This window comes from Chionomys nivalis, chromosome 1 (assembly GCF_950005125.1).
Source record: "Chionomys nivalis chromosome 1, mChiNiv1.1, whole genome shotgun sequence".
Classification (NCBI taxonomy): domain Eukaryota; kingdom Metazoa; phylum Chordata; class Mammalia; order Rodentia; family Cricetidae; genus Chionomys; species Chionomys nivalis.
Genome location: NC_080086.1, coordinates 198,371,958 through 198,396,178, shown reverse-complemented (window position 1 = coordinate 198,396,178; position 24,221 = coordinate 198,371,958). Strand labels below are relative to the sequence as shown.

Genomic DNA, 24,221 nt, shown 5'->3' with positions numbered 1-24,221 from the left:
TGCAAAAATAGCATTATATATGTATATAACCTATACATAGCTATGTACTGTATATCATGTCTATATTACATATATACCTAGCACAATATAAATGTTTTATAAATTGTAGTATGTGTGTCCTTTAGAAATAATGACATTCAGTACAGGTGTGTGTTCTACCCCTCAAGTATTTTTGAACTGTGATTAGCTGAACGTATAGGTGCAGACCTGTGGATATGGAGGGCTGACAGCATAGCTGTAGCATTGCACTTACCTGGTCTTCTGTAAGTGTGCATAGACTATCCCAGGGTCTTTGTATCCTGGCTTAAGCTTGACTTCTTTAGGTTTTGCTGTTTATTAATCTTTAATCTTCATTTTCAGATAATGGCTCCTTTTTGACCCAGCATTTATTTCCTTCTTCCTTCTAACCTGCTTACCTTTGTTTTTGAAAATCCATTAGCTTTTGCCTACTTTGATACTTTCCCATATTTCATTATGCATTCTCTTTGTCTTAGAATAGTGGCTATCAAATCTTATTCTATGTGGATCTTAGGACTCAACTAAAGTTTTCTTTTTTCTGATAGAATGTCTCAAAATCAGTGGTGGTTTGAACTTGACCATTAAAATTATTTTGACATTTCTCTATCACTTCTGATTGTTACTAGACTATGAATGCCAAACTACAGTTTGGATTTGACCCTTCAGGCATGGCTTTATGCTTCAGGTATTGCCATAAGGTGTATTATGGAATCACACAAAAAGCAAACAACGGTCCCAAGCTACTCAGCTTCCTGACCTAAATCGATCGTGACATTTGCCTAACTCTTGTGGTGATAACTGGGTGAATTTGTGTCCCTGAGTGGTGAAATTGTCAAATTCATAGTCTTATTTCAAAACCACATTGCTTTCCTTTCTTCCTTCCTATTTTTTGTGCACATTTCTTTCTAACTTGTGTTGTTTTATCTTTGGTTGCACTTTATTCTGCTGCTATTTCTGTCAGTCGTTGTGACTCCTTAGGTACTGGATAGCTTCTGTGGCAATGGTCTGGCTTGTCAGGCCATAGCCTGACAGAGATTCTGTTCCCATGGGCACTGACTTTAACTAACCTCTATCTTTTATGTATACATAAGACTTGAGATCCATAGGCTGGGGTGAAAACCTGCTAGCTCAGAGAGGCTGAGTAGCAAGTAGCTAATCTCTCCTTGCTGATGTCTCCTGAAAGGGCCATTCTTCTGCTCTGGGAAAAAAAAAAAGAACTCACAGGAAAAGAGCCAGGGGGTGTGGTGTTTTTAATCCCAGCCTTTGGCAGGCAGATGCAGGGCCAGCTTGGTGTACAAGAACAAGTTCCAGAACAGCCAGGACTGTTAGAGAAACCCTGTCTCAAAAAACAAATGACAATCACACACACACATAAACAAAAAACAGAAAAAGCTGTACTACTCAAAGACTCTCCCTACTCCTTCTGCTGTGTTTCTCTTCCAGATGCCCTCTGGTGCTCTATTATTACTTTCTGTCAAGCAGTTGCTAACTCAGCCTCCTAACATAAGGTTAATTTTATTTAATTAATGCAAATGCCAGCTCAGCGTTCACAGTATGATTGATCCCCCAGCAAACATGTCTCAACTTTGTTAGCCTTACCATCTCTTACAGCAGACTGACTCTAGGGTATGAAAACCACCAAGCCACCGTTCGTTCTTCAGCTGCTAAGGATTGCTTGAGGATGCTCTGTTCAGTTCCCACGTCGGTAGAGCGCTCACTAGGATACAATCAAAGTTTTCAAGACAGTTTACATTTATTTCTGAGTGGTTTTTTTATCTCCCTGTTTCTGTATATATATATAATCTTTGCACTGATAAGCCTTGATTTAATATTTTAGAAAATCTAGTTTGCACTTTACTATACCTCAATCTAAGATTGTTTTAAGTTAGCATATAAACTTTAATTCACTTCCGTGGTGACAGTAAACACAATGGAGTCACTACATTGTTTGGATAGGCAAATAATAAATACCTTGATCAGTATGGAACTAAGTAGAAATACTTTTTATTACATTACTTCTACATGTCAGTTAAAACATTTGACTTTTTTAGTTTTATTTCTCTATACGTATCTTCTGCTTTTCACTTTTAAGTTATAAATGGCAAGTGGAACCATTTTGATCCTTAAAAATGCTTCCTGAAATAATTTATCATACAAATTCAGTTTAAATTTTAGAAAATGTGTTTTTCACATCAAGGTAAAGTCCTAATAGAGGGAAAGTACATGAGGAAGCAGCAGGTGCTGTTGATGTCCTGCCAGAAATAAGTCTTTAATCTTCTGTTTAGTGACTGTTTTAGTCACTGTGCTATTGCTGTTAAGAGACACCATTTCCAAGATAATTTACAAAAGAAAGCCTTTAATTGGGACTTCCTCACAGTTGTGGAACTTTAGTCCATTATCATCATGGTAGGGAGCATGGTGTCAGGGAGCATGGCAGCAGGCAGGCATAGCGCTGAAGAAATAGCTGAGAGCTACATCTTGACCCTCAAGTCAGGGAGGACATGCAGAGAGACAGAGGGAGGGACAGACACTGGCATAGGCTTTTGAAAACCGAGTCCCCCCACCCCTTGTAACACACTTCCTCCAACAAGGCCACACCTCCCAATCCTTCCAATCTTAGCAAAGAATTCCACTCCCTGGTATTCACATATGAACATATGAGAGCCATTCTTACTTAAACAGCAATGATAACTAAATTGCTTAAAACTTTTGGTCAACTTTCAGTGTTTGTTTGAGACAGGATCTTGCTGTTAGCCCAGGCTAGTCCCAGACTAGTGATCTCCTGCTTCAGCCTCTTAAATCTGAGATTACAGGTGTGCACTATGACATGCAGCTTGAACATTATTTTAAAGATTAAAAACATTATTTTCAGCTTGCCCAGAAAATCTATTCATTTAAGTTCTTTTTATAGTAGTAGGGTAACGGCAGCAATAAATAAATAAATAAATAAATAAATAAATAAATAAATAAATAAATAAATAAATAGATAAATAAATAAATAAAATTCCACTTCTGTGCTCCTGTGCTCATGGGGTTGCCATAAGCTACCCCCCCCCGCCCCCGATGCATGGCAAACACTCCATTCATTTGTATCAGCCTGACATGTTTGGGGACCAACGAGTGCAGTTAAGTATAATTTCTTATGTAAACTCAGTATAAACAAATAATTTCCAGAAAACTTGATGCCTAATACATCAGCGTTAACAGGAGCAAAGGAAAACGCTTGCATAAAACCCTCTCAGGCAGCAATTCCAGTGCTCTTTGAATGTATCTGTGGCAGCTTTGTAACTGAAGGGTGATGTTGTTGGGTTTTCTTTTAGTCTAGCTCACGTTGGAATGCCAAATCAGTATTTGATGTTTTACTCTTTTTACTCCTTTGGGGACCCACCGCCAAGCTCCCAGATAAATCACACACAGTCTTATTTTTTCTCATAAATGCCCAGCCTTAGCTTGGCTTGTTTTTAGCCAGCTTTCCTTAACTTGAATTATCCTATCTACCTTTTGCCTCTGAGGTTTTACTTCTTCTCTATCTTACTTTCCACTCTTACTCCGTGGCTAAGCGGCTGACCCCTTGCATCCTCCTCTCCTTCTTTAAACCTCTTTCTCTTCTCTCCTGATAGATTTCTCTTTCTATTTATCCTCTCTCCCTGCCAGCCCCTCCCATCCTTTCTCCTGCCTCACTATTGGCTGTTCAGGTCTTTTTAGACCATAAGATGTTTTAGACAGGCAAAGAATCCCAGCTTCACGGAGTTAAACAAATGCAATGTAATCAAAAGCAACACGTTTTTCATCATTAAACAAATGTAACCCACTTTAAGATAATACTCCACAACAGATGACGCCAACACATTTGTGTTGAAGAGACCAGGGAAGCAGTAGGGCAAGCATTTTAGCCTATTGTAAAAGAAGCAGCAGGGCTGCTTTTCGTCCCGCTCGGCCACCCGGCTAGCTTTACCCGAAATAATTACACGGAAACTGTATTCATTTAAACACTACCTGGCCCATTAGTTCTAACCTCTTATTGGCTAGCTCTCGCTTATTGATCTAACCCATTTCTAATAGTCTGTATTGCCACTTGACTGTGGCTTACCGGATGAGTCTAACCAGCATTGGTCTCAGAGAGGAGAGCCATGGCGTCTGCCTGACTCTGCTTTCTTCCTCCCAACATTCTGTTTGGTCTACTCTACCTGTCTAAGCTGCTGTCCTATCAAAAGGCCAAGGCAGTTTCTTTATTTGACCAATGAAAGTAACACATAGACAGAAGACCCTCCTACTCCATTAGCCCCTCCTCACAGTGCTTTACAATTGCTCATTTATACAACATATGTTCTATTAAACTATTTTGAATTTCTCTTCTAGGAGCTTTTTCAAGATGTACTAGATGCATGCTATTGCCAAGTCATTGCTAGAAAAGGTGCTATAAGCCAGACAAAGGTTATGGTTAATTAATACTAGTAACATTGGTGGGTATTAATTGTGAGCCAGGGAGTTCTTTTTAATGCAATTGTAATGTTACTCCCTTGACATCCCCTCAAAAATAGTAGATGAAATTATCTATCTTTGACCTTGAATGTCATGACTACCTAAGTGACTGGTGTGAGGTCAGTATTCTCAGCGGCAGTTTTTCGTGGTTTTCTCATAAAGCTTGTCTACCCAGATGTAACTCTGTTCAGCTATTTGGAGTGTAAGAATCCAGGATGGCCAACTTCTGGTCTCTAGCTACTCCAGGTTGGCCAGTCAAGCACTCCCCAGCTAAGATCTCAAGGCACTTTCCCTCTAGATTGCTTATGATATGCGATGTATTCCTGTGATGTTCAGGAATGTGTGTAACTTGTACACTGCTTACTCTTTGCCTGGCACCTGAGTGCTGGCGAAGATCAGTTAGAAACAGGAAGACTGCTAGTGAGCATGGTGTCGGGTGAAACCAAAAAGAACTTAAACTTGAGTGTTTTCCTGACCACAGATGAACTGTGTCAGTGCTTAGGCTCCAGCGCTGTTGGTCTGTTTCAGTGTCTGTCTCCTGGGCAGTGCCGAGGCATGCAGCATGTTCATCAGCATCTCTTACCTAGATCCACACTGACCACCTTTGTTCTCATAACAGTCTGGGCCAGATGTGTACAGTGCTGTTAGTTTGCTGTGGGTTTATAACTGCATTCTAGTCCTGCCTTCTTGAGATTGTGCAAAGATTACTTTGGTTAAGTCTTGATTGTGAAGTGATTAAGGCATCACAATGTTATCTTTGGTTCTTTTTGTTTGTTTTTGTTTTTTTGAGACAGGGTTTCTCTGTGTAGCTGTGGTACCTGTCCTAGAACTAGCTCTTGTAGACCAGCCTGGCCTCAAACTCACAGAGATCCACCTGCCTCTGCCTCCCAATTGCTGGGATTAAAGGTGTGCACCACCACCACCCAGCATTATCTTTGGTTCTTAAGGATCAGTCCCTCACCTTTCAGATTTTGAGAGATATTTCTGTGTGAAGCAGCTGTTAATGAAGATTCCCTGCATTGACTCACTTTAGGCCATGTGCATATGGTGCCATGCATCATTGGGTAATCTGTGGAATCATTTAAATTTAGTATAAAAAGGGCAATTCCAATAGTCACAAAGCATAAGAAGAAGAAAGAAGGGCTGAAGCTAAGTATGTATCCGATCCATGCTTGTGCCTGAGTGTACTCTCTGTAGTGCCATTGTTAGAACCGTGTTTTAGTACGGCTTGCTGAGACTGGTGTTTCAGGTGTTGTATGTGTATTGCCTTTCTAGGAGGTTTCAACTGATCCTACTGCCACACTCACAGCAGCAGAAGAAAGAAAGGAGAAGGTACCCAGTCCACACCTCAATCAACTAGTGATTTTGACATCTGGGGATACATTATATGGGTTGGCAGAGAGAGTGGTAGCCACAGAATCCTTGTAAGTTGTTGAAAGCAGTTGCTTTGCCATAACTATTTAAGGAAAATTATAAAAAGTAAGCCGTGTGTAATTATACTTATTGCTATATAATACTACTACTCCTAAACCACTTAACTACTTAAGCATTGTTGTGAAATATATGTTAGCATAAACTACTAATTGATTATTTTAATTGCATGGTTGTGTGTGTGTGTGTGTTTATGCTCATGTGTATGGAAGCTTTAATGTTTGTGCAAATATATGTCTTCGTACATATGAGACCCAGATAATTATCTGGGGTATTACTCTTCTGATGCTGCTGGCTTTGACACAGGGTTTCTCATTGGCATCGAGATTGCCAAACATGGTAGATCAGGAGAAGAGTGAGCCCCAGGGATCCACCTGCCTCTGCCTCACCAGACTGAGATTACAGTGCACCATCACCCCTATTCTTTCATGGTTCGCTTTAATTATATAAATGAATGTAATTAAATATGTTGCGTTTTGATAGTTAACAAATGATCTTGTTGAGTCAAACTTTAAATAGTGAGTAGTATATTTCTATTTCTCTCTTGGCCAAAGAATCTGTGGTACCTATAGTCCATTGTTATTGTTACATAGAATTCACTTTTGGTATCAGCAAGAATGCCTCTTGATCTTTCTAAACCCCCAAGTTAATTCAGTTAAAGCATATAACTTGTTCTATAAGGTACAGCCTAGAATAAGGTAAATATTCTCTTGTACATAACAGAAATCAAAGGAGAGGGATATTCACTGTTAGTGAATCTACAGGCAACAATCCAGGTGTACTTACCACCTGTCACTCCTGTACCCAGAATAGATGTGTCTGCCTGTATTGAGCCTGTGTGCTGTGTGTTAGGAATGTTTGGCTATTTAAGACAAGTATCCCTTTTGAATCTCTTGAGTTTGAGTCTTTTGTATATACTTATTGAGTGAAATCTTTAAAAGAAATTCTCTAAAAGACAAGTCATGAACTGGAGAGTTGGCCCAATGGTTAAGAACACTTGTTGCTTTTGCAGAGGACCCAGCTTTAATTCCCAGCATTAAATTCCCAACATCCCACATGGTGGCTCAAAATCATCCATAACCCCAGTCCCAAGGGATCCGATGCCAAAATGCCTCTTCCACTTACTGATAAATGGGCATCCGCTGCTGTGTGGTGTTAAAGAACGAGAAAGTGGTTTTCAGTTGGCTTGTGATCTTAGCAGACTCACTACACAGCAGCAGTGACTGGTTCTGAAGCCTGTGGCTGCTTACGCTGTGCTTATTTATTCTCTTTAGGGTGTTCCTGGCTGAACAGTTTGAGTTCCTTCAGCCACACTTGGATGCTGTGATGCCTGCAGCCAAAAAGCCCTTTCTTCAGCAGTTTTATTCTCAGGTCAGAGACGATGTGGTCTGTCATTGCACCTGGGACAGATAGAGCTGCCACCGTCATTTAAGTTGACAGGGGAGCTGAATAAAATATCCTTCCATTTATGTCTGGCTTCCTATGGTCAATAAACTTCTGAGTAAACATTACAAATTTTAGTCTGGGGGGAGAGAGAGAGAAGGGGAGAGGGGAGGACACGTAAGATCTAGATGATAGAAGGATGGTATCCCTAGGGGTGGGGCTGGGGCAGTGAGTGAGAGTGGAATCCTAAACTAAGGTAACAGGAAGAGAGGGGAAGTGAAAACAAGGCCTTTATCTCATGTTTAAATATTTTTTAATTGAAATCTCTAAATGTATAATTTGTATTTTTTTATATAGTACATACTAGGAAAGGACAGAACATTCTTTTTAGGTGTAGCACTTTTAGAAGTAATTGTTTTGTTTCTGTGTAACTTTCCAGACTGTCTCAACTGCCAGTGAACTACGCAAACCCATTTACTGGATTGTGGCTGGTAAAGCCATTGATTATGAACAGATGCTTCTCCTCATGACTAATGTGAAATGGGATGTCAAAGAGATCATGTCACAACACAACATATATGTGGACGCATTGCTGAAGGCAAGTGCTCTGGGAACTGTCCTTGCTGTTGATCACTTTAAGAGACATGGGCTCTAAAATGGGAGATTCTATTGGTTGCTACTCATTTCTGGGATGGGGGCATGGAGTTGAATTGAGGCACACAAACTCTGAATTCTGTACCTGTTTTGGGTTGAGATACTTACAGATTTGTGGTTTTGTGGGGGGTTTTTGTTCTTTTAATTTTGCTCCCTAGTTTCTAATGTTGAATTAGCCATGGCTGCCTTCCTGAGAGGACCCCAATAGTCACAGCTCTAAACCTAAGAAGGTGTTTCTACGCAGTCATTTCTACAGCTCCGTGTGTATTCTTTTGACAGGGTCGTGTTCCTCACTCCAGGTTGGGTTTTCTAGAAATCACATTCCTTTTGCAAGGTCTTCTGTGATACTCTGTGTGGACGGTGCCTGCTTTTTAAGTTCCCTAGCGAGAGTTGCAGTTCCCTTTGTTTCACTTGTGAGTCAGGTGATATTTATGACCACCTGACTTGTACCTGACCTGATAGAAATCTGCCAGTGTAGCTGTTCATTAAGGAGCTTGTGTGACTCTGAGGAACAGCCTGTCAGTGGAGATGAGAGCTCCCAGCTGAGTGGAGGCAGTTACTGTCCAGTGGTGTCTGTGTGAACAAAACAGAGCCACCAAAGAGGAGTATAGGAAGTAGGTGGGAGGTGCCCCTTGATTGTCCTGGTCACAGAAGGAATCTAATAATGAAATAAAGAAAAGGTACCATGTGGAGTATCTAAAAAAGAGTGTCTGGGAAAAGCAACTTTCAGAAATACTTCATTTTCCTTTTTGTCAACATAGAGGAGTTGACCTGTAGACTCCTCGTTTTTATCTCATTTATAATCATTCTTACCTGGCATACCTGAGAACCAGTGAAGCCGTAGTTTGGAACATAGGTTAGGTAGGGTTTATTTGCCGTGCCTGACCACCACTTACAATGCCCCTCTGCAGGGCTAGCAGGTTGTCTCCAGACAGACTCAAAAGGCTGTGCTTAGTTGTATCTCGGAGTGCCGTTGGGATCTGAGTGGTGAATGACAGGTGTGCGGCTTCTGCTTTTGCTTTCCTGGAATTGAGAGATTCTTGTTTTTGCAATCTCAGTTGCCACTTTAAATTGGAATGTAAAAATTAAGTGCAATTTTTAAATAATGATGTCTGCTCATTTTAAAACAATATGGCGATTTTATTCATATGACATGTTTCCTTGGTTTATTGAGGCAATAAATCAGGTAGGTGCTTTTTGGTGTTGTGTTGTATTTTGTTTGTCAGAATCCAGATGCCTAGAAAGGACAGTGTCAAGGCTCCTACAGATTAGCACTTGTGGGCTGGGCTGGTTTCCCACCAATCTCATTGACCTCTTGCCTGGCCATGTGATGAAAAGGGGCGGGGCAGCTGTCACGGCGTCAGTCCCGGGTGGGCGCGTGGACTCTGTCCTCATGCTCGGTCACTTTTCAAAGACCCCACTTCCCACATTCTGGGGGCTGGGTTTTCAGGAGATAAACGTGAGGTAACAAAACTTTGGAACCATTGTCCGTGCCAAATATCAGACCCAGGGGATAAAGGAAAAGACTTCTGTCCTCAGGAAGTACACTGCTGGAAGGCACTGCTTGCTCTCACATCTTAATGCCTTGAAGAATGATTATTCTGAAGAAAAGCCAGTATTATTCAGATTATTTATCTGAATCCATCCTTTTTAGTGGCCCGTGGCCATCTTTAAATGTACGGGTTAATTTTCTGATACTTTTAGTGGCCCGTGGCCATCTTTAAACGTACGGGTTAATTTTCTGATACTTTTAGTGGCCCGTGGCCATCTTTAAACATACGGGTTAATTTTCTGATACTTTTAGTGGCCCGTGGCCATCTTTAAACGTACGGGTTAATTTTCTGATACTTTTAGTGGCCCGTGGCATCTTTAAACGTACGGGTTAATTTTCTGATACTTTTAGTGGCCCGTGGCCATCTTTAAACGTACGGGTTAATTTTCTGATACTTTTAGTGGCCCGTGGCCATCTTTAAACGTACGGGTTAATTTTCTGATACTTTTAGTGGCCCGTGGCCATCTTTAAACGTACGGGTTAATTTTCTGATACTTTTAGTGGCCCGTGGCCATCTTTAAACATACGGGTTAATTTTCTGATACTTTTAGTGGCCCGTGGCCATCTTTAAACGTACGGGTTAATTTTCTGATACTTTTAGTGGCCCGTGGCCATCTTTAAACATACGGGTTAATTTTCTGATACTTTTAGTGGCCCGTGGCATCTTTAAACGTACGGGTTAATTTTATGATACTTTTAGTGGCCCGTGGCATCTTTAAATGTACGGGTTAATTTTCTGATACTTTTAGTGGCCCGTGGCCATCTTTAAACGTACGGGTTAATTTTCTGATACTTTTAGTGGCCCGTGGCCATCTTTAAACGTACGGGTTAATTTTCTGATACTTTTAGTGGCCCGTGGCCATCTTTAAACGTATGGGTTAATTTTCTGATACTTTTAGTGGCCCGTGGCCATCTTTAAACGTACGGGTTAATTTTCTGATACTTTTAGTGGCCCGTGGCATCTTTAAACGTACGGGTTAATTTTCTGATACTTTTAGTGGCCCGTGGCCATCTTTAAACGTACGGGTTAATTTTCTGATCTTTGTGTCACTTTCCTGAGTTTAAATTGTGCGAGAACAAAAGTGATGTTCTTGTTCTCATGGAATCCTGAGTAAAATGCAGTGGTTTGTTTAACAAGTCATACTAGTGAACACTAAACTTAGCAATAAATAGTAAGTTTGTGTATTAAGACTATAACTTTCTAAAGTAAAATATTAATAAAAGTTACCGAAGTCTGACTTGAAATCCAGAGTGGTTTACTATAGCAAATGCTTGAATGAATGCCACAGTCAGTGCTGCTCCTCTGTGAGGTCTGAGAATTGAAACCGCTGGTGGAGAGCAATTACTTATTTAGCTTAGTGAATTGGAAACACGTTTCTTTAAAAAAAATAATAATTAAAAACAATGAACTTAAAAAATAAATCATCAAGAAAAGTTATTATTTGGGAAGTGGCCAAGAAGCAGTATGTGGTACAGCCATCATCTGTGCAGCTCACCTGACCTGATCCAGGTGATTCCTCCTATCTCTCATTAGGACTTGTGATTGCAGATTGGTCCCAACTTGCTAAACATTATGCCATTTCTCTCTTCAGAAAAGTTCCACCTTAATCCTTCCTAAGTTTATGTAAAATATATTGCCAGGGAAGAGCCAGTGTCCTTCCTTCTGTGTTGTGAGCATTTAGTTGACAGTAGTCCATATGCCATCCACTGAAAGATGAACTACTTACTGCTATTGTAAGGTCACTCATGTTTCCTAAATTAGGTTTTTATGTTTTCATTATTAATATAGTCTTGTTGTGAAAGTTAAGACAATAAAAATGCTTAGTTTTTTCTTTAATAAAAATGTTTAATGTTGGTTTTCCTTTGTACTGAAGTTTTGTGACTAGGATGTAACTTTCAAATAATTTTATATGTATGTAATAATGTATTTAATGTTAAATAATGATTATGGAAGAAAACAATTAGTTACTCTCAAGGGAGTGTAAATACTGACAAGCTGTGAATAATTAATTTTGAGTTGAAAGTATATTAAAATAAATTTAAAAATTATGCCGTCCAAATTAAGTCAGTCAGGTTTTTTAGTCCACAGTAGACAATCAAAAAGTTTGACATGTAAAAATATTTAATCATGATTAAAATTGTTTAGTCAATTGAAGCTTATTTCTCTTTAGATAAATGTAATATGTTCTGTGCTATAGTGTAGTCTGTGTTTTTTCTTAAAATGTTTATTTACTTATGGTGTGTATGTGAGAGAGAAAGATCTGCATGGGCGTGAGGTCAGAAGATGGCTTTGTTCATGACTGTCTTCTGCAACAAGGGCCTTTACTTATGGAGCCATTTTTGCCAGCCCTGATTATATTTTTAAAAACTTTTACACTAAATCCAATTTGCCTATGTCATTAATTCCCACCCCTGTTTTTGTTTCATTTAATTAAAATCTATGTCTTTGGATCTTTTTTTATTTTTTTTTAATTTTTTTTTTTTTTTTTTGTGGGGAAATACTGTGGCATTAAAATTATAGCCATGACTTTTGTTCCCCTTAGGAATTTGAGCAGTTTAACAAGAAGTTAAATGAAGTTTCTAAGAGAGTTCGGATACCCTTGCCTGTCTCAAATATACTTTGGGAACATTGTATACGGTTAGCTAACAGGACTATTGTCGAAGGGTAAGTTTCAAGAAAGCATTGTTTCTTAACTTGTAATGTACTATATGAATGACGTATGTTACTGATAAATGGAAAGCATAGATAGAGGTAATGATCAGTAGGTTACATGCTTGAGACCAACTTTGAGAGGGAACCATAGCTCACACTGTGCCTATCTCTTGTGGGTTATTTTGTTGATTTTGATATTGGACCAAGATAAGCAATTCAGAACCACTAGATTATCTAAAAATAAAACTGATAATGATTATATAATAAGTTTTGAGTATTCATAACATTTATTGAATATTATTTACTGAGGCAAAGATTTCACAGATTTTGTTGGCAAATCCTGACTTATCTGTGTTTGTAATTATTACTGGAAAATCATAGGTCAGGAAGTCCAGACTCAGAGGGAATGAGTAACTTGTCTAGGTTCACAGTGTTCAGATGCAAAGAGGGCTCCTGAACTCTCTGAACTCTTGGTGTTCTGATGGCAAAGTCGGTGTTCAGATTGCCTGCGTCATTGCTCATTCCTGTCTTCATCTTCCATAGACTCCTAGTTTGTACGTGGTAATATAGAAGAAAATGTGCTCAATATGCAAACAGCTATTTCAAAGACTGTGTGCACAGTGAATTTTATACCGTCTTTCATCTGATTTCTCTTCTTTGCGTCTCGTTATGAGAAGAATATCTTAGAAAGTGAGAAAGTCATGGAAATGATCTATTAAAAGCATAGTACTTTATGAAAGATGGCTGTGTCAACAGCCACAGCTTAGAAATATTAGAAATAAATTTGTTTAAATAAAAAATGATAAATATGTGTTAAGCTTCCACATAAGGCACATTATTAAAAAAAATAAACCACAAAAATCCATTGATTATTAAATAATATAAGCTATGATTTTTTTGGTCAATTTTTTTTAAAGGAAATGATTCATTTCCTAACATTGAATATATCACTGATTTAGGAGTAGTAAAATATTGTACTGTGGGGTTATATATCTGTCATTATTAGGCATCTACCTTAATATCTAGTATTTCAGTAGTGAGGTATATCAGAATATATCCATGAATCATTTTATTATGGAAAATATGAATAGTGTTGATGGGAGAGCTGTTTCATTTGTTCCCTTTTCATTGAATTGCTACAATATTGAAGTGTTTTCTAACTTGAATATGGCTTTGGAGTATTTGAACAGTTTTAACAATAACTTTTGGTAGCTAGAGTACCTGATTGAGTCTATTTGTCTTTCAGACAGTTGTGTTAACTGAATGCAGAAAACTAGTTCCTAGACCAAATGAGAACCTTTGAGCGACTTACTTTCTTTGTTTTGCAAATGAGGAAAGTAAAGAATAGATAGGAATAATACTAAAGACTAAACAGGTAAAGGACTCGCAGGAGCACGGCCCATTCCTGGGACACAAGACTCTACTATTTTTCTCAGCATCTCATCATTTGTTATCTTGTTGTTGTGTCTCTTAGATACGCCAATGTCAAGAAGTGCAGTAATGAGGGTCGTGCCTTGATGCAATTGGATTTTCAACAATTTTTAATAAAACTTGAAAAGCTAACTGATATTAGACCCATTCCCGATAAAGAGTTTGTGGAAACATATATCAAAGCATACTACCTAACTGAGAATGACATGGAGCGCTGGATCAAAGATCACAGGGTGAGAAGAGGGTCAGCATGTGCTCTGTGCCGTGTGCTTTTCTTGTCTGGTGTGTTGTGTGACTCAGAACCATGCAGTAAATGCGAAGAAGCACTGCTTAGGTGGCTCTCTCCACATTCACACTGGCTCTGCGATGGCTTCCTGTTGACCCTAGAATTAGAACGTGAGCAGTGGGTTTCCCATCCTGCATCTCAGGAAGAGACCGAACATGATTTGTGTCAAAATAAATTGAATGTAGCAACACTGAAATGATTCATAAGCTGTAGAACCTAACTTTTGTACTCTTAAACAATGAAATGGTAGCATCCTCATCATGGTGACCTGTGTGCATGATTTGAAAACATTAATACACATGGCTACACTCTTACAAAGCATTCGATTTTGCCTTTAATGTAGATTTGATTGATTTTCTTCAGTTATTTAGAATGCTAAAGTTCTACACCTTACACACACACGAACATTCTCAGCAGAGTGCAGTCTGTCTGACCCTTGGATTATTTGTCCAGATAGACAGTGTTCGCAGGGGTCTTGAGGAGAGCGAAAAGTTACCTGCAACCAAGCAGGAGTATCCTAATTTCAGGACCAACCTTGGTTTTACAGTGAGTTTAGGACCAGCTTTGTCTACATAAGGTTCTGTCTCCAACAGAACAAAATAAAAGCAACCAAACTAAACTTATAAGAAGAAGAAAGAAAAAAGAGAGAGATGAAAAGTAAAGAAAACCACCAAATCTTAATACTTGCAGTAACTCCAGTGTTCACGTGGGCTTTAAAAATGGGTAACAGCTGAGTAACGTTTTATTCATTTGGGTAAGGAAATGAGTTATCACTTGTATTTAACTTATTTGACTTATCCTTTTGAGTTTTAATATTGTACAAAGATGAAATGAACCTTAGTATTTTTATAAATCTATAATTTATAAACATATATAAGTCTAATGTTGGTTGGAAAAAGTTGAGATGTACATGCTGGTTTTAAGGACTTTTTGATAAATTAGCCAGAATTGAGAAAAACTTCAGGACTCGTCTTCCCACTGATATTTGAGCACCAGAACGTTCACCCTTTATCTATAGGCTGCTGTGAGTTCACTTACTCAGCAGTGAGCTGCCAGTGCTCAGTGTTGGTGCTGAGGGAGAGCTGTGAGGATGCACAGAGTGCCTAAGGAAGGATGGAGAGCACCGCTCTTAGGTGTCTATTACTTGATGCAGAAATGATGTCCCCTTTAAGGTTTATTCTTTTAATATAGAAGTCAACTTTGCAGCTTAGTGCTGTAGAAGTTTAACTGACAGTATTTGCAGTTCAGTGACATTTTTCAGCACAGCAGGGAATGTCCTACAGGTTCTGAACTGAACAGTGGGGAGCTTCTAAAACTGCTCTTTGCCAGAGCAAGTCCAGTGCTCGGTGATGTTGGATACTGACTGCTGAGCAGACAGAAGATGCTTTGTCAGGTGGTGCCAGGCACTTAAATGAAGCCGTCTCCTGGGGTTTAGACTGATCTCTTCCTTTTAACGTGCTGCTCTCTTTAACAGCGCCTTCAGTACCAGGAGGCTTTCTGTTCTCTTAAAGGTGAAAGCGCACAATTGTCCCTCCCTGTCTTAACTCCTGTTCCAGAAGAAGAACAATATGCCAGCATTTCTGAGGAACTGTTTACCCATCCTACCAGTGAACTGTTGCACACCTAAACTAGATAGATAAGAACAGTGAAAGATATTTAGTCTTCATTTCACTAATTGCCTGATAGTTGTAATATGACTCAGCAGTTAAAGCACTTTTATTGCTTCTGCAGATTGACTTCCAGCATCTACATGGTGCTCACAAACTTCGGTAACTCAGGTGTGGGAATTCAGCACCCTCTTCTGATCTCTGCAGACACCAAACTCATGTGTACATATACATATATAAAGGGAAAATATACATATAGAAAGACAAAATACTCATATACATAAAAATAAATCCTTTACGTCTTCTAAGGTGTCTTTCTGATTCATTGCCTTGTTTTTATGTCATAAATGAATCATTATTATGTTGGAGATTTTTAACTGAAGTGTAAAATGTAGAGTACATTTTAAAATTTAAAATGGCAATATGTTTTGATAACTTACAGACTACCACAGAAACAGGTATGAAGTCTGTGTGGGCTTTAAAGCGATAAACAGCACACTTCATCACTTGGTTTTATTTGAACAGATTCTACTGCTGCCTGCCTCCAGTTTATTCTGCCCCAGCTCCCTGCCTGTAGAGCACAGTAGACAGTTTGCATTTTATGCTCCAGCTGTAATGTCTACTGTTCACCTGGCTTACAGTTCTCAGAACCATCCATTGGCATCAGATATCTGCCTGATCACCTGCTGTATTGATCAGATGAATCTGTACATTGAGTGCTAAACTTGGATTTTCTTTCTTTGGGCAGGAATATTCAGCGAAGCAGCTGACCAACCTGGTGAATGTTTGCCTGGGATCTCATATCAATAAAAAAGCAAGACAAAAGCTCCTAGCAGCTATAGATGATATAGACAGGCCTAAAAGATAATGAGCACAACTCTGTCCTCAGAGGCATCGATCTTCTCTCAGCCTGTAGACATGAAAGGAGTTCTTTGTGCACTCCTGACAATTCTCTGCCAAGAAAACTTGGAGAATGTCCTTTTGAACTGGAAAATAGAAAATACTCAAGTGTATATGGTGTGCTTAAGTGACTTTGTATGCTCCAGTCTCTTCAAATTTTGCTCTTACTTGTTGTAACCTTTTCCAGAAAGTATCTTCCTGTCATAATTATTATGTGGCTACAATTATACACTTTACCAAATAGTGTATGATAAGTACATATGAGAAGGAGCAGTGACTAATGTGTCTTTAGAGAGGGCGAATGGGCAGTACTTCCTAATTATGAACATTGCATGAGAATTTAAAAAGAATGTGTAAGTAAAACAGTTGAAAATCACTATGTTCTCTATTCTTAACTGTCAGAGCTTCTGCCAGAGTTAATTTGGTTATAATAGTGATCATAAATGATGAAATTTAATAAATGTCACCCTCAATGATCGACTGTGTGAGCTGTACTCTGATGTTTCCACCGGCAAGAAGATTTCAGGAAGCAATAGTGTGATGTTTTTAGTGTGCTTTTATTTTAGTTCCCTAGAATCCCGGGACACCTGGTGGAGGTCATTTCATTGCATGTGCTTTTCCAGGGCATGGGGAGCAGATTAAGCAAATGTTACAAATTTCCATATCTTTATGTGAAATATTATACAAGCTTTGCTGTCTCTGAATTCAACTTTTAGGACAGCTAAGACTGGGTTGAATGGCTGAAGGTAGAACTGGTGTTAGTCATATGTGTGCCTTCCTTAAGTATTTGTTTGGTGACCAGATGTGAAATCTTTCAATGTTTCAGTGTGGCGCTTCAGAACCCAACTAATCCCCGTATGTTGCTGCTCTGAGCTGCTGGAGTTGAGCACCTCCTGATAATAGAGTCACTATCAAATGTGTGTTCTTTCTGACCTGGAATAGCAGTTATCTAAGCTGGGTGGTGTTGGGGCAGGGGTGACTGTGCAGGATCTGTGACATTAGTGGCCCCCAGGACCCTGAGGAACTTCTTTAGAAATTGGCCTTGTGTCTAGTGAATCTGAGGGGATGAGGCGAAGAACAGTGGTTGCCCTGTGGTTGGGCATGGGACTGATGAGAAAGTGGCCACTCATTTTCCTCAGCCAAGAGGCTGAACGGTATAATGTGAACCTTCCGCACTTGCTGTGTTTGGGGTCACTGATGGGTGTCATTTGTCTTCAGCCTTTCGTTCTGCGGCTCATCTAGCATCAATTTTAGACTTACTTCGTATAACAAGATGAGTGTGGAACTTTATGCTCGCCTTGTGAGAGGGAGTTGTGTACTTATAAAGTAAATTCCCCCTAGCCTTCATTTATTTGTAGCCACTTAAAAACAAGCCTGAGATAACCTTGGTCCTTATGTTTAAATGGTATATTCAGTTAAATACATAAAGAACTGATCGGTCCAATTTCTTTCTTAATTGACTAGGAGCTGCTAATTTTTTTAAGCAGGGATTTTATTTTTGATTTCTATTCATTTCTACTTTAGTTACCTCTGTGTAAAATGAGTCACAACTACCTGCCTGTTAGAGCCTGGTTCTTTCTAGGCACTAGGACTGATAGAAAAGAAATGGTTCCTTAGATGAGAGACTCAGCTGTGTGCTCTGCAGACCTGTAAGTCCACCTTTGCTCCCCTCTTTCCCACTGCAGAATAAAACCAGAACATTTTCTTAGTGCTTTTGGTAAAGGTTTTGTTTTGTTTTTGCATTGAAAGTTACCATAATAAGTTCAATATCAAAACAGTAACAGGAGGCTCGAGTCACAAAATTACCTGTAACAGGAGAGCTACCAGACATTTCTGGAATACATTATACAGTGACATCAAGTGACAACACTATAGTATTTTGTGAACTATGGTAAAAAGAACTGAAAAGCTGGAAAAGTAAATGGAATTAATTTGCTATTTAAAAAAGTGACTGTAGGAATCCCTACCCTTGAGACTCTAAGTTTTTCTTAATTCAAACATTTTATGTGAAAGTGTCCTGAAGAATTCAGAATCTTATGTTCATATGGGAGCTTGATGTTCTTTGAGAAATTATAACTACTTATCCAAATTTATTGCATCACATTTTAAAATGCTAGGAAGATGTGCACCAGCTCAAAGGAACTAATTTGTTTCCATTTATTTAGAAAGACCCTTAGAGCACTCAACGTCCACCTTAATCATCTCCGTAATCTGCTTTCAAGTCAGATTTCTGTTGAAGAAAAGCTGTGTGGTGACTTATCAAATCTTTAGAAATAACCTCCTCTTTTTTTTAATTCTTTTTTAATTAAAATTTCCACCTGCTCCCCATTTCCCATTTCCCTCCCCTCCTCCCAAATATTGCCCCCTCTCCTGATGGAGGAAGGTCATTTGTCAATAAACAAACTGCCTTGGCCCATTTGATAGGCTACCCCTTAGGTGGGTGGAGTAGACAGAATAGAATGCTGGGAGGAAGAGGAAGTGAGCTCAGATGCAGGGCAGCTCCTCTGGGAGACAGACACCATGCTCTCTTCTCCAGAGCAGACACGATGAAGCTCTGACCCAGGATGGACGTAGGCTAGAATCTTCCCGGTAAGCGCACCTTGGGGTGCTACATACATGAACAGAAATGGGCCAAGCAGTGTTTAAAAGAATAGAGTTTGTGTGTCTTTATTTTGGGGCATAAGCTAGCCAGGCAACCATGAGCCGGGCTGTGGGAAGAGGCCCGCAGCTCCCTACTACAGATGGCCCCCAGCACTCACTACAGATGGCGCCCACGTGGATAACTGCATCCACAGAAAGCCTGAGAAAGCTTGGGAAAGATTAGAGTAAAGCGTGTTTTCTTGGTAGCAGCAATTTCTTGGGTCTGCTCTGCTTGCTAGATGCAAGCAAGTACTCTCATCTAAGAGAGGCTTCCTGACTCAGCTTCAGCTGTGAAACCTTGCAGCTCATTTAAGAGGTCCTGCCACGAAACACTTAAAACAGTGTTGGTGAAAAGCTGAAGGCATGCTTTTCGGTTTTCAGCCATAGCAGGAAAAAAATTGTGCTGTTTTAAAATGCCGGCTTTCTGGGCCATCCTGCCAGGGCAAACTCTGACTGTTTGAGACAGGAGGGCTGACTACAGAGAGAGGACTTGAATGTTGTCTGTGGATATAGTATTGCAGCTTGTTTGCTGGCAAGGACCTTGAAACGCCACAGAGTTGTGGTGATAAACATGGCTACAGCCGGTACCTCAGCCATGAGGCTGGAAAGCTAAGGAATGTGCTGGATCCAGCCGTCAAAGCCACGGCTTTCGTCCTACTGATATTGCTTGGTAAATTAAAGACTCATGTGGTCAGAAAAAGAGAGATATACAGTAAAGAGATATTCAAAGACAAAGAAAATTTCTAAATTGTTTACAGTGTGTTAAAAGTATATGCAGGCTAAAAGTTCTTAAAAAAAAATAAGGAAGAAAGCAGTTGGGTGTGGTAGTACACACCTTTAATCCCAACACTTAGGAGACAGAGGGGGATTGACCTCTGTGACTTTAAGGTGTGGTAGCACGTGCCTTTAATCCCAATGCCTGGGAGGCAGAGACAGACAGATCTCTGAGAGTTCAAGGACAGCCTGGTCTAAAGAGTTATTCCAGGACAAAGATATACAGAAAATATAAAACAAAAGTAAAAATAAACAAAATAGAGTTAAAATAAAGCCGCACAAAGATGGAAAGTACACAGAAAATCTTGATACTGTATGTTATTATGCTCTCTTTGAATTGTTTGAATGCTGAGGAAAGAGCAACATCTGCTAAAAGATATTTGTTTATAAATGCTGCTGAACTAATCCAAGATAGATATTTTCAAAATACCTTGACTTCAGAATTTGGATCTAAGGATATGATACTTTGGAAAAGAGTTTCTTCTTTTGTTTTCACAGAAGATGAGACACTGTGGATTGCTTCTTTGATCACGATATGGTATGATAGACCACGCCCTCCTGAAGGGTTGCTGTGAACACCCTTAAAAAATTGCTTCGCTCAACTGCCAACTGAGATGAACCTAGCAGACAGGTTATCTCATAAAAGACCCGAATAACAGCGCCCCCATTCAGCAGGAAGCAGTTTGGAGAGAAAAAACTGCGCCCATGTTCCCATATATTGTTTATAAATGTTCTTTTACATTTAAAGGGGGAGATGATATAGATGTGAATAATTTGCATTGATATGAATCTTGGTTTACTGATATTAATTTAAGGTCAATTTTATTATATGTATATGTATTTCTGATATTGATTAAGGTATTGTGATTGTGTAGTTCACTTAAAAATGTAATGTGTATAGGTTGTTAATGGATAATTATCAATAATAGTCAAGTTTGTAGTCATGTTAGTTAGATTTTCTAGATGTGCATGCATATATTTCAGATAGGCATTCATCATATCTTTCAAAGGCTAGAGAATATGGTATTTTAAATGTTTTAATAACTTAAGGTTTTTCATGACAATGAGACACATCTGCTCCTGGCAGCACCAATCTACTTCAAGAAGAAGATGGGCATCGAAGAGGATCCTTATGGAGTTTGATAGCCATTTGGACAAGAAACTGCTCTTGCCTGGACTATTGCATAAACTAGACACAAAGAACCCGCAGAGAGAGGACTGCTGAACTTGCCTAAAGGTGAGATGATCTTTCGGGGTTCCTGATTCATGAAAGAGTCTGCGAGACATTCTGCAGGACACAGCAGATAGTGACTGAACGGCCTTTAAATTTCCTGCTTCATGGAAACGTCTCTGGATACTATGGACCTTTAGGCCGAAGATGGATGCCCCAACGGTACAGAGGAACTTTGGGTGACTGTCCAGGCAGTGAGATGTCTCTGTCATTTCTAGAGTTTAGAAGTTGCTTACTTTTTGTTTGCTTAGGTAATATTGTATTCTTCTGGAGTCTTTGATGGAGTTGAATAATAGATAGATAGTTATAGTTATAGTTTTCCTTAGTTATGATAAAGATAAAATAGATGTAAATATTGTAATTTTTACTTGATAACTGTTTTGTTATATGTAATTTTGCTATGTTAAAGTTAAAGCCTTCCTTTTTTTTTTTTTTTTGTTTAAACAGAAAAAAGGGAAATGATGGAGGAAGGTCATTTGTCAATAAACAAACTGCCTTGGCCCATTTGATAGGCTACCCCTTAGGTGGGTGGAGTAGACAGAATAGAATGCTGGGAGGAAGAGGAAGTGAGCTCAGATGCAGGGCAGCTCCTCTGGGAGACAGACACCATGCTCTCTTCTCCAGAGCAGACACGATGAAGCTCTGACCCAGGATGGACGTAGGCTAGAATCTTCCCGGTAAGCGCACCTTGGGGTGCTACATACATGAACAGAAATGGGCCAAGCAGTGTTTAAAAGAATAGAGTTTGTGTGTCTTTATTTTGGGGCATAAGCTAGCCAGGCAACCATGAGCCGGGCTGTGGGAAGAGGCCCGCAGCTCCCTACTACAGATGGCCCCCAGCACTCACTACACTCTCCCCACTCCCTTCCCCTTATCCCCACTCCTCTTCTCCTCCCCCCACACCATTCCCCCTCCCTCTCGATACTGGAGAGCAGTCCAAATTCCCTGCCCTGCGGGAAGACGAAGGTCTTCTATCTACGTCCAGGAAGGTGAGCATCTAAACAGGCTAAGCTCCCACAAAGCCAGTTCATGTATTAGGATCTAAACCTAGTGCCATTGTCCTTGGCTTCTCATCAGCCTTCATTGTCCGCCATGCTCAGAGAGTCCAGTTTCAACCCATGCTTATTCAGTCCCAGACCAGCTGGCCTTGGTGGGCTCCCAATAAATCAGTTCCACTGTCACAGTGGGTGGGTGCATCCCTCGTGGTCCTGACTTCCTTGCTCATGTTCTCCTTCCTTCTGTTCCTCATTTGGACATTAAGAGCTCAGACCGTTGCTCCAAATTGAGTCTGTCTCTACCTCGATCCATCGCCAGATGAAGGTTCTAAGGTGATATGTAAGATATTCATCAGTATAGGATAGGGTAATTTCAGGTTCCCTCTCCTCAGTTGCCCAAGGTACCAGCTGGGGACATCTCCCTGGACACCTGCGAACCCCTCTAGAATCAAGTCTCTTGCCAACCCTAAGATGGCTCCCTTAGTTAGGATATATACTTTGCTGCTCCCATATCCACCCTTCCTATATCCCAACCATCCCAATCCCCCAAGCTCCTCCCATCCTCCCCTTCTCACGTTTCTCACCCCATTTCCCCGTTGCCCCATGCCACCTTACCCGCAAGTTCCCAGTTTTTGCCCTGCAATCTTGTCTACTTCCCCTATCCAGGCAGATGACTATATGATTTTCTTTGGGTTCACTTTCTTATTTAGCTTCTCTAGGATCATAAATTATATGCTCAATGTCCTTCATTTATGGCTAGAAACCAATTATGAGTGAGTACATCCCATGTTCCTCTTTTTGGGTCTGGGATACCTCACTCAGGATAGTGTTTTCTATTTCCATCCATTTGCACGCAAAATTCGAGAAGTCATTGTTTTTTACCGCTGAGTAGTACTCTAATATGTATATATTCCACACTTTCTTCATCCATTCCTCCATTGAAGGTTATGTAGGTTGTTTCCAGGTTCTGGCTATTACAAACAATGCTGCTATGAACATAGTTGAACAGATACTTTTGTCATATGATAGGGCGTCTCTTGGGTATATTCCCAAGAGTGGTATTACTGGATCTTGGGGTAGGTTGATCCCAAATTTCCTGAGAAATCGCCACACTGATTTCCAAAGTGGTTGCACAAGTTTGCATTCCCACCAGCAATGGATGAGTGTGCCCCTTTCTCCACAACCTTTCTAGCAAAGGCTATCATTGGTGTTTTTGATTTTAGCCATTCTGACAGGTGTAAGATGGTATCTCAAAGTTATTTTAATTTGCATTTCCCTTATCGCTAAGGAGGTTGAGCATGACCTTAAGTGTCTTTTGGCCATTTGAATTTCTTCTATTGAGAATTCTCTGTTCAGTTCAGTGCCCCATTTTTTAATTGGGTTAATTAGCATTTTAAAGTCTAGTTTCTTGAGTTCTTTATATATTTTGGAGATCAGACCTTTGTCTGTTGCAGGGTTGGTGAAGATCTACTCCCAGTCAGTGGGTTGCCTTTTTGTCTTAGTGACAGTGTCCTTTGCTTTACAGAAGCTACTCAGTTTCAGCAGGTCCCATTTATTCAATGTTGTCCTTAATGTCTGTGCTGCTGGGGATAAACGTAGGAAGTGATCTCCTGTACCCATATGTTGTAGAGTACTTCCCACTTTCTCTTCTATCAGGTTCAGTGTGTTCAGACTAATATTGAGGTCTTTAATCCATTTGGACTTGAGTTTTGTGCATGGTGATAGATATGGATCTATTTTCATTCTTTTACAGGTTGCCAACCAGTTCTGCCAGCACCATTTGTTGAAGATGCTCTCTTTTTTCCATTGAATACTTTTAGCTCCTTTATCAAAAATTAGGTGTTCATATATTTGTGGGTTAAAATCAGGGTCTTCTACTCGGTTCCATTGATCGACTTCTCTGTTTTTATGCCAATACCAAGCTGTTTTCAATACTGAAGCTCTGTAATAGAGTTTGAAGTCAGGGATGGTAATGCCTCCAGACGATCCTTTATTATATAAGATTGTTTTGGCTATCCTGGCTTTTTTGTTTCTCCATATAAGCTATTCCACTAAAGTCAGGAACACGACAAGGTTGTCCACTCTCTCCATACCTCTTTAATGTAGTGCTTGAAATTCTAGCAATAGCAATAAGACAACATAAAGGGATCAAAGGGATTCAAATTGGAGAGGAAGAAGTTAAAC

At 39.8% G+C, this 24,221-nt stretch overlaps 1 protein-coding gene across 1 annotated transcript in view; it reads left to right on the top strand.

The window, feature by feature from the left end:
- Positions 1–16,864, top strand: part of Vps50 (VPS50 subunit of EARP/GARPII complex) — a 115,466-nt gene extending 98,602 nt beyond the window's left edge. Inside the window, exons 23-28 of the mRNA XM_057784866.1 lie at positions 5,776–5,924; positions 7,206–7,302; positions 7,754–7,912; positions 12,064–12,185; positions 13,648–13,837; positions 16,246–16,864. Coding sequence (XP_057640849.1) covers positions 5,776–5,924; positions 7,206–7,302; positions 7,754–7,912; positions 12,064–12,185; positions 13,648–13,837; positions 16,246–16,365 — 837 coding nt within the window. The 3' untranslated portion in view covers positions 16,366–16,864. The remainder of the gene's footprint in view (positions 1–5,775; positions 5,925–7,205; positions 7,303–7,753; positions 7,913–12,063; positions 12,186–13,647; positions 13,838–16,245) is intronic.
- The last annotated feature ends 7,357 nt before the right edge of the window (positions 16,865–24,221 follow it).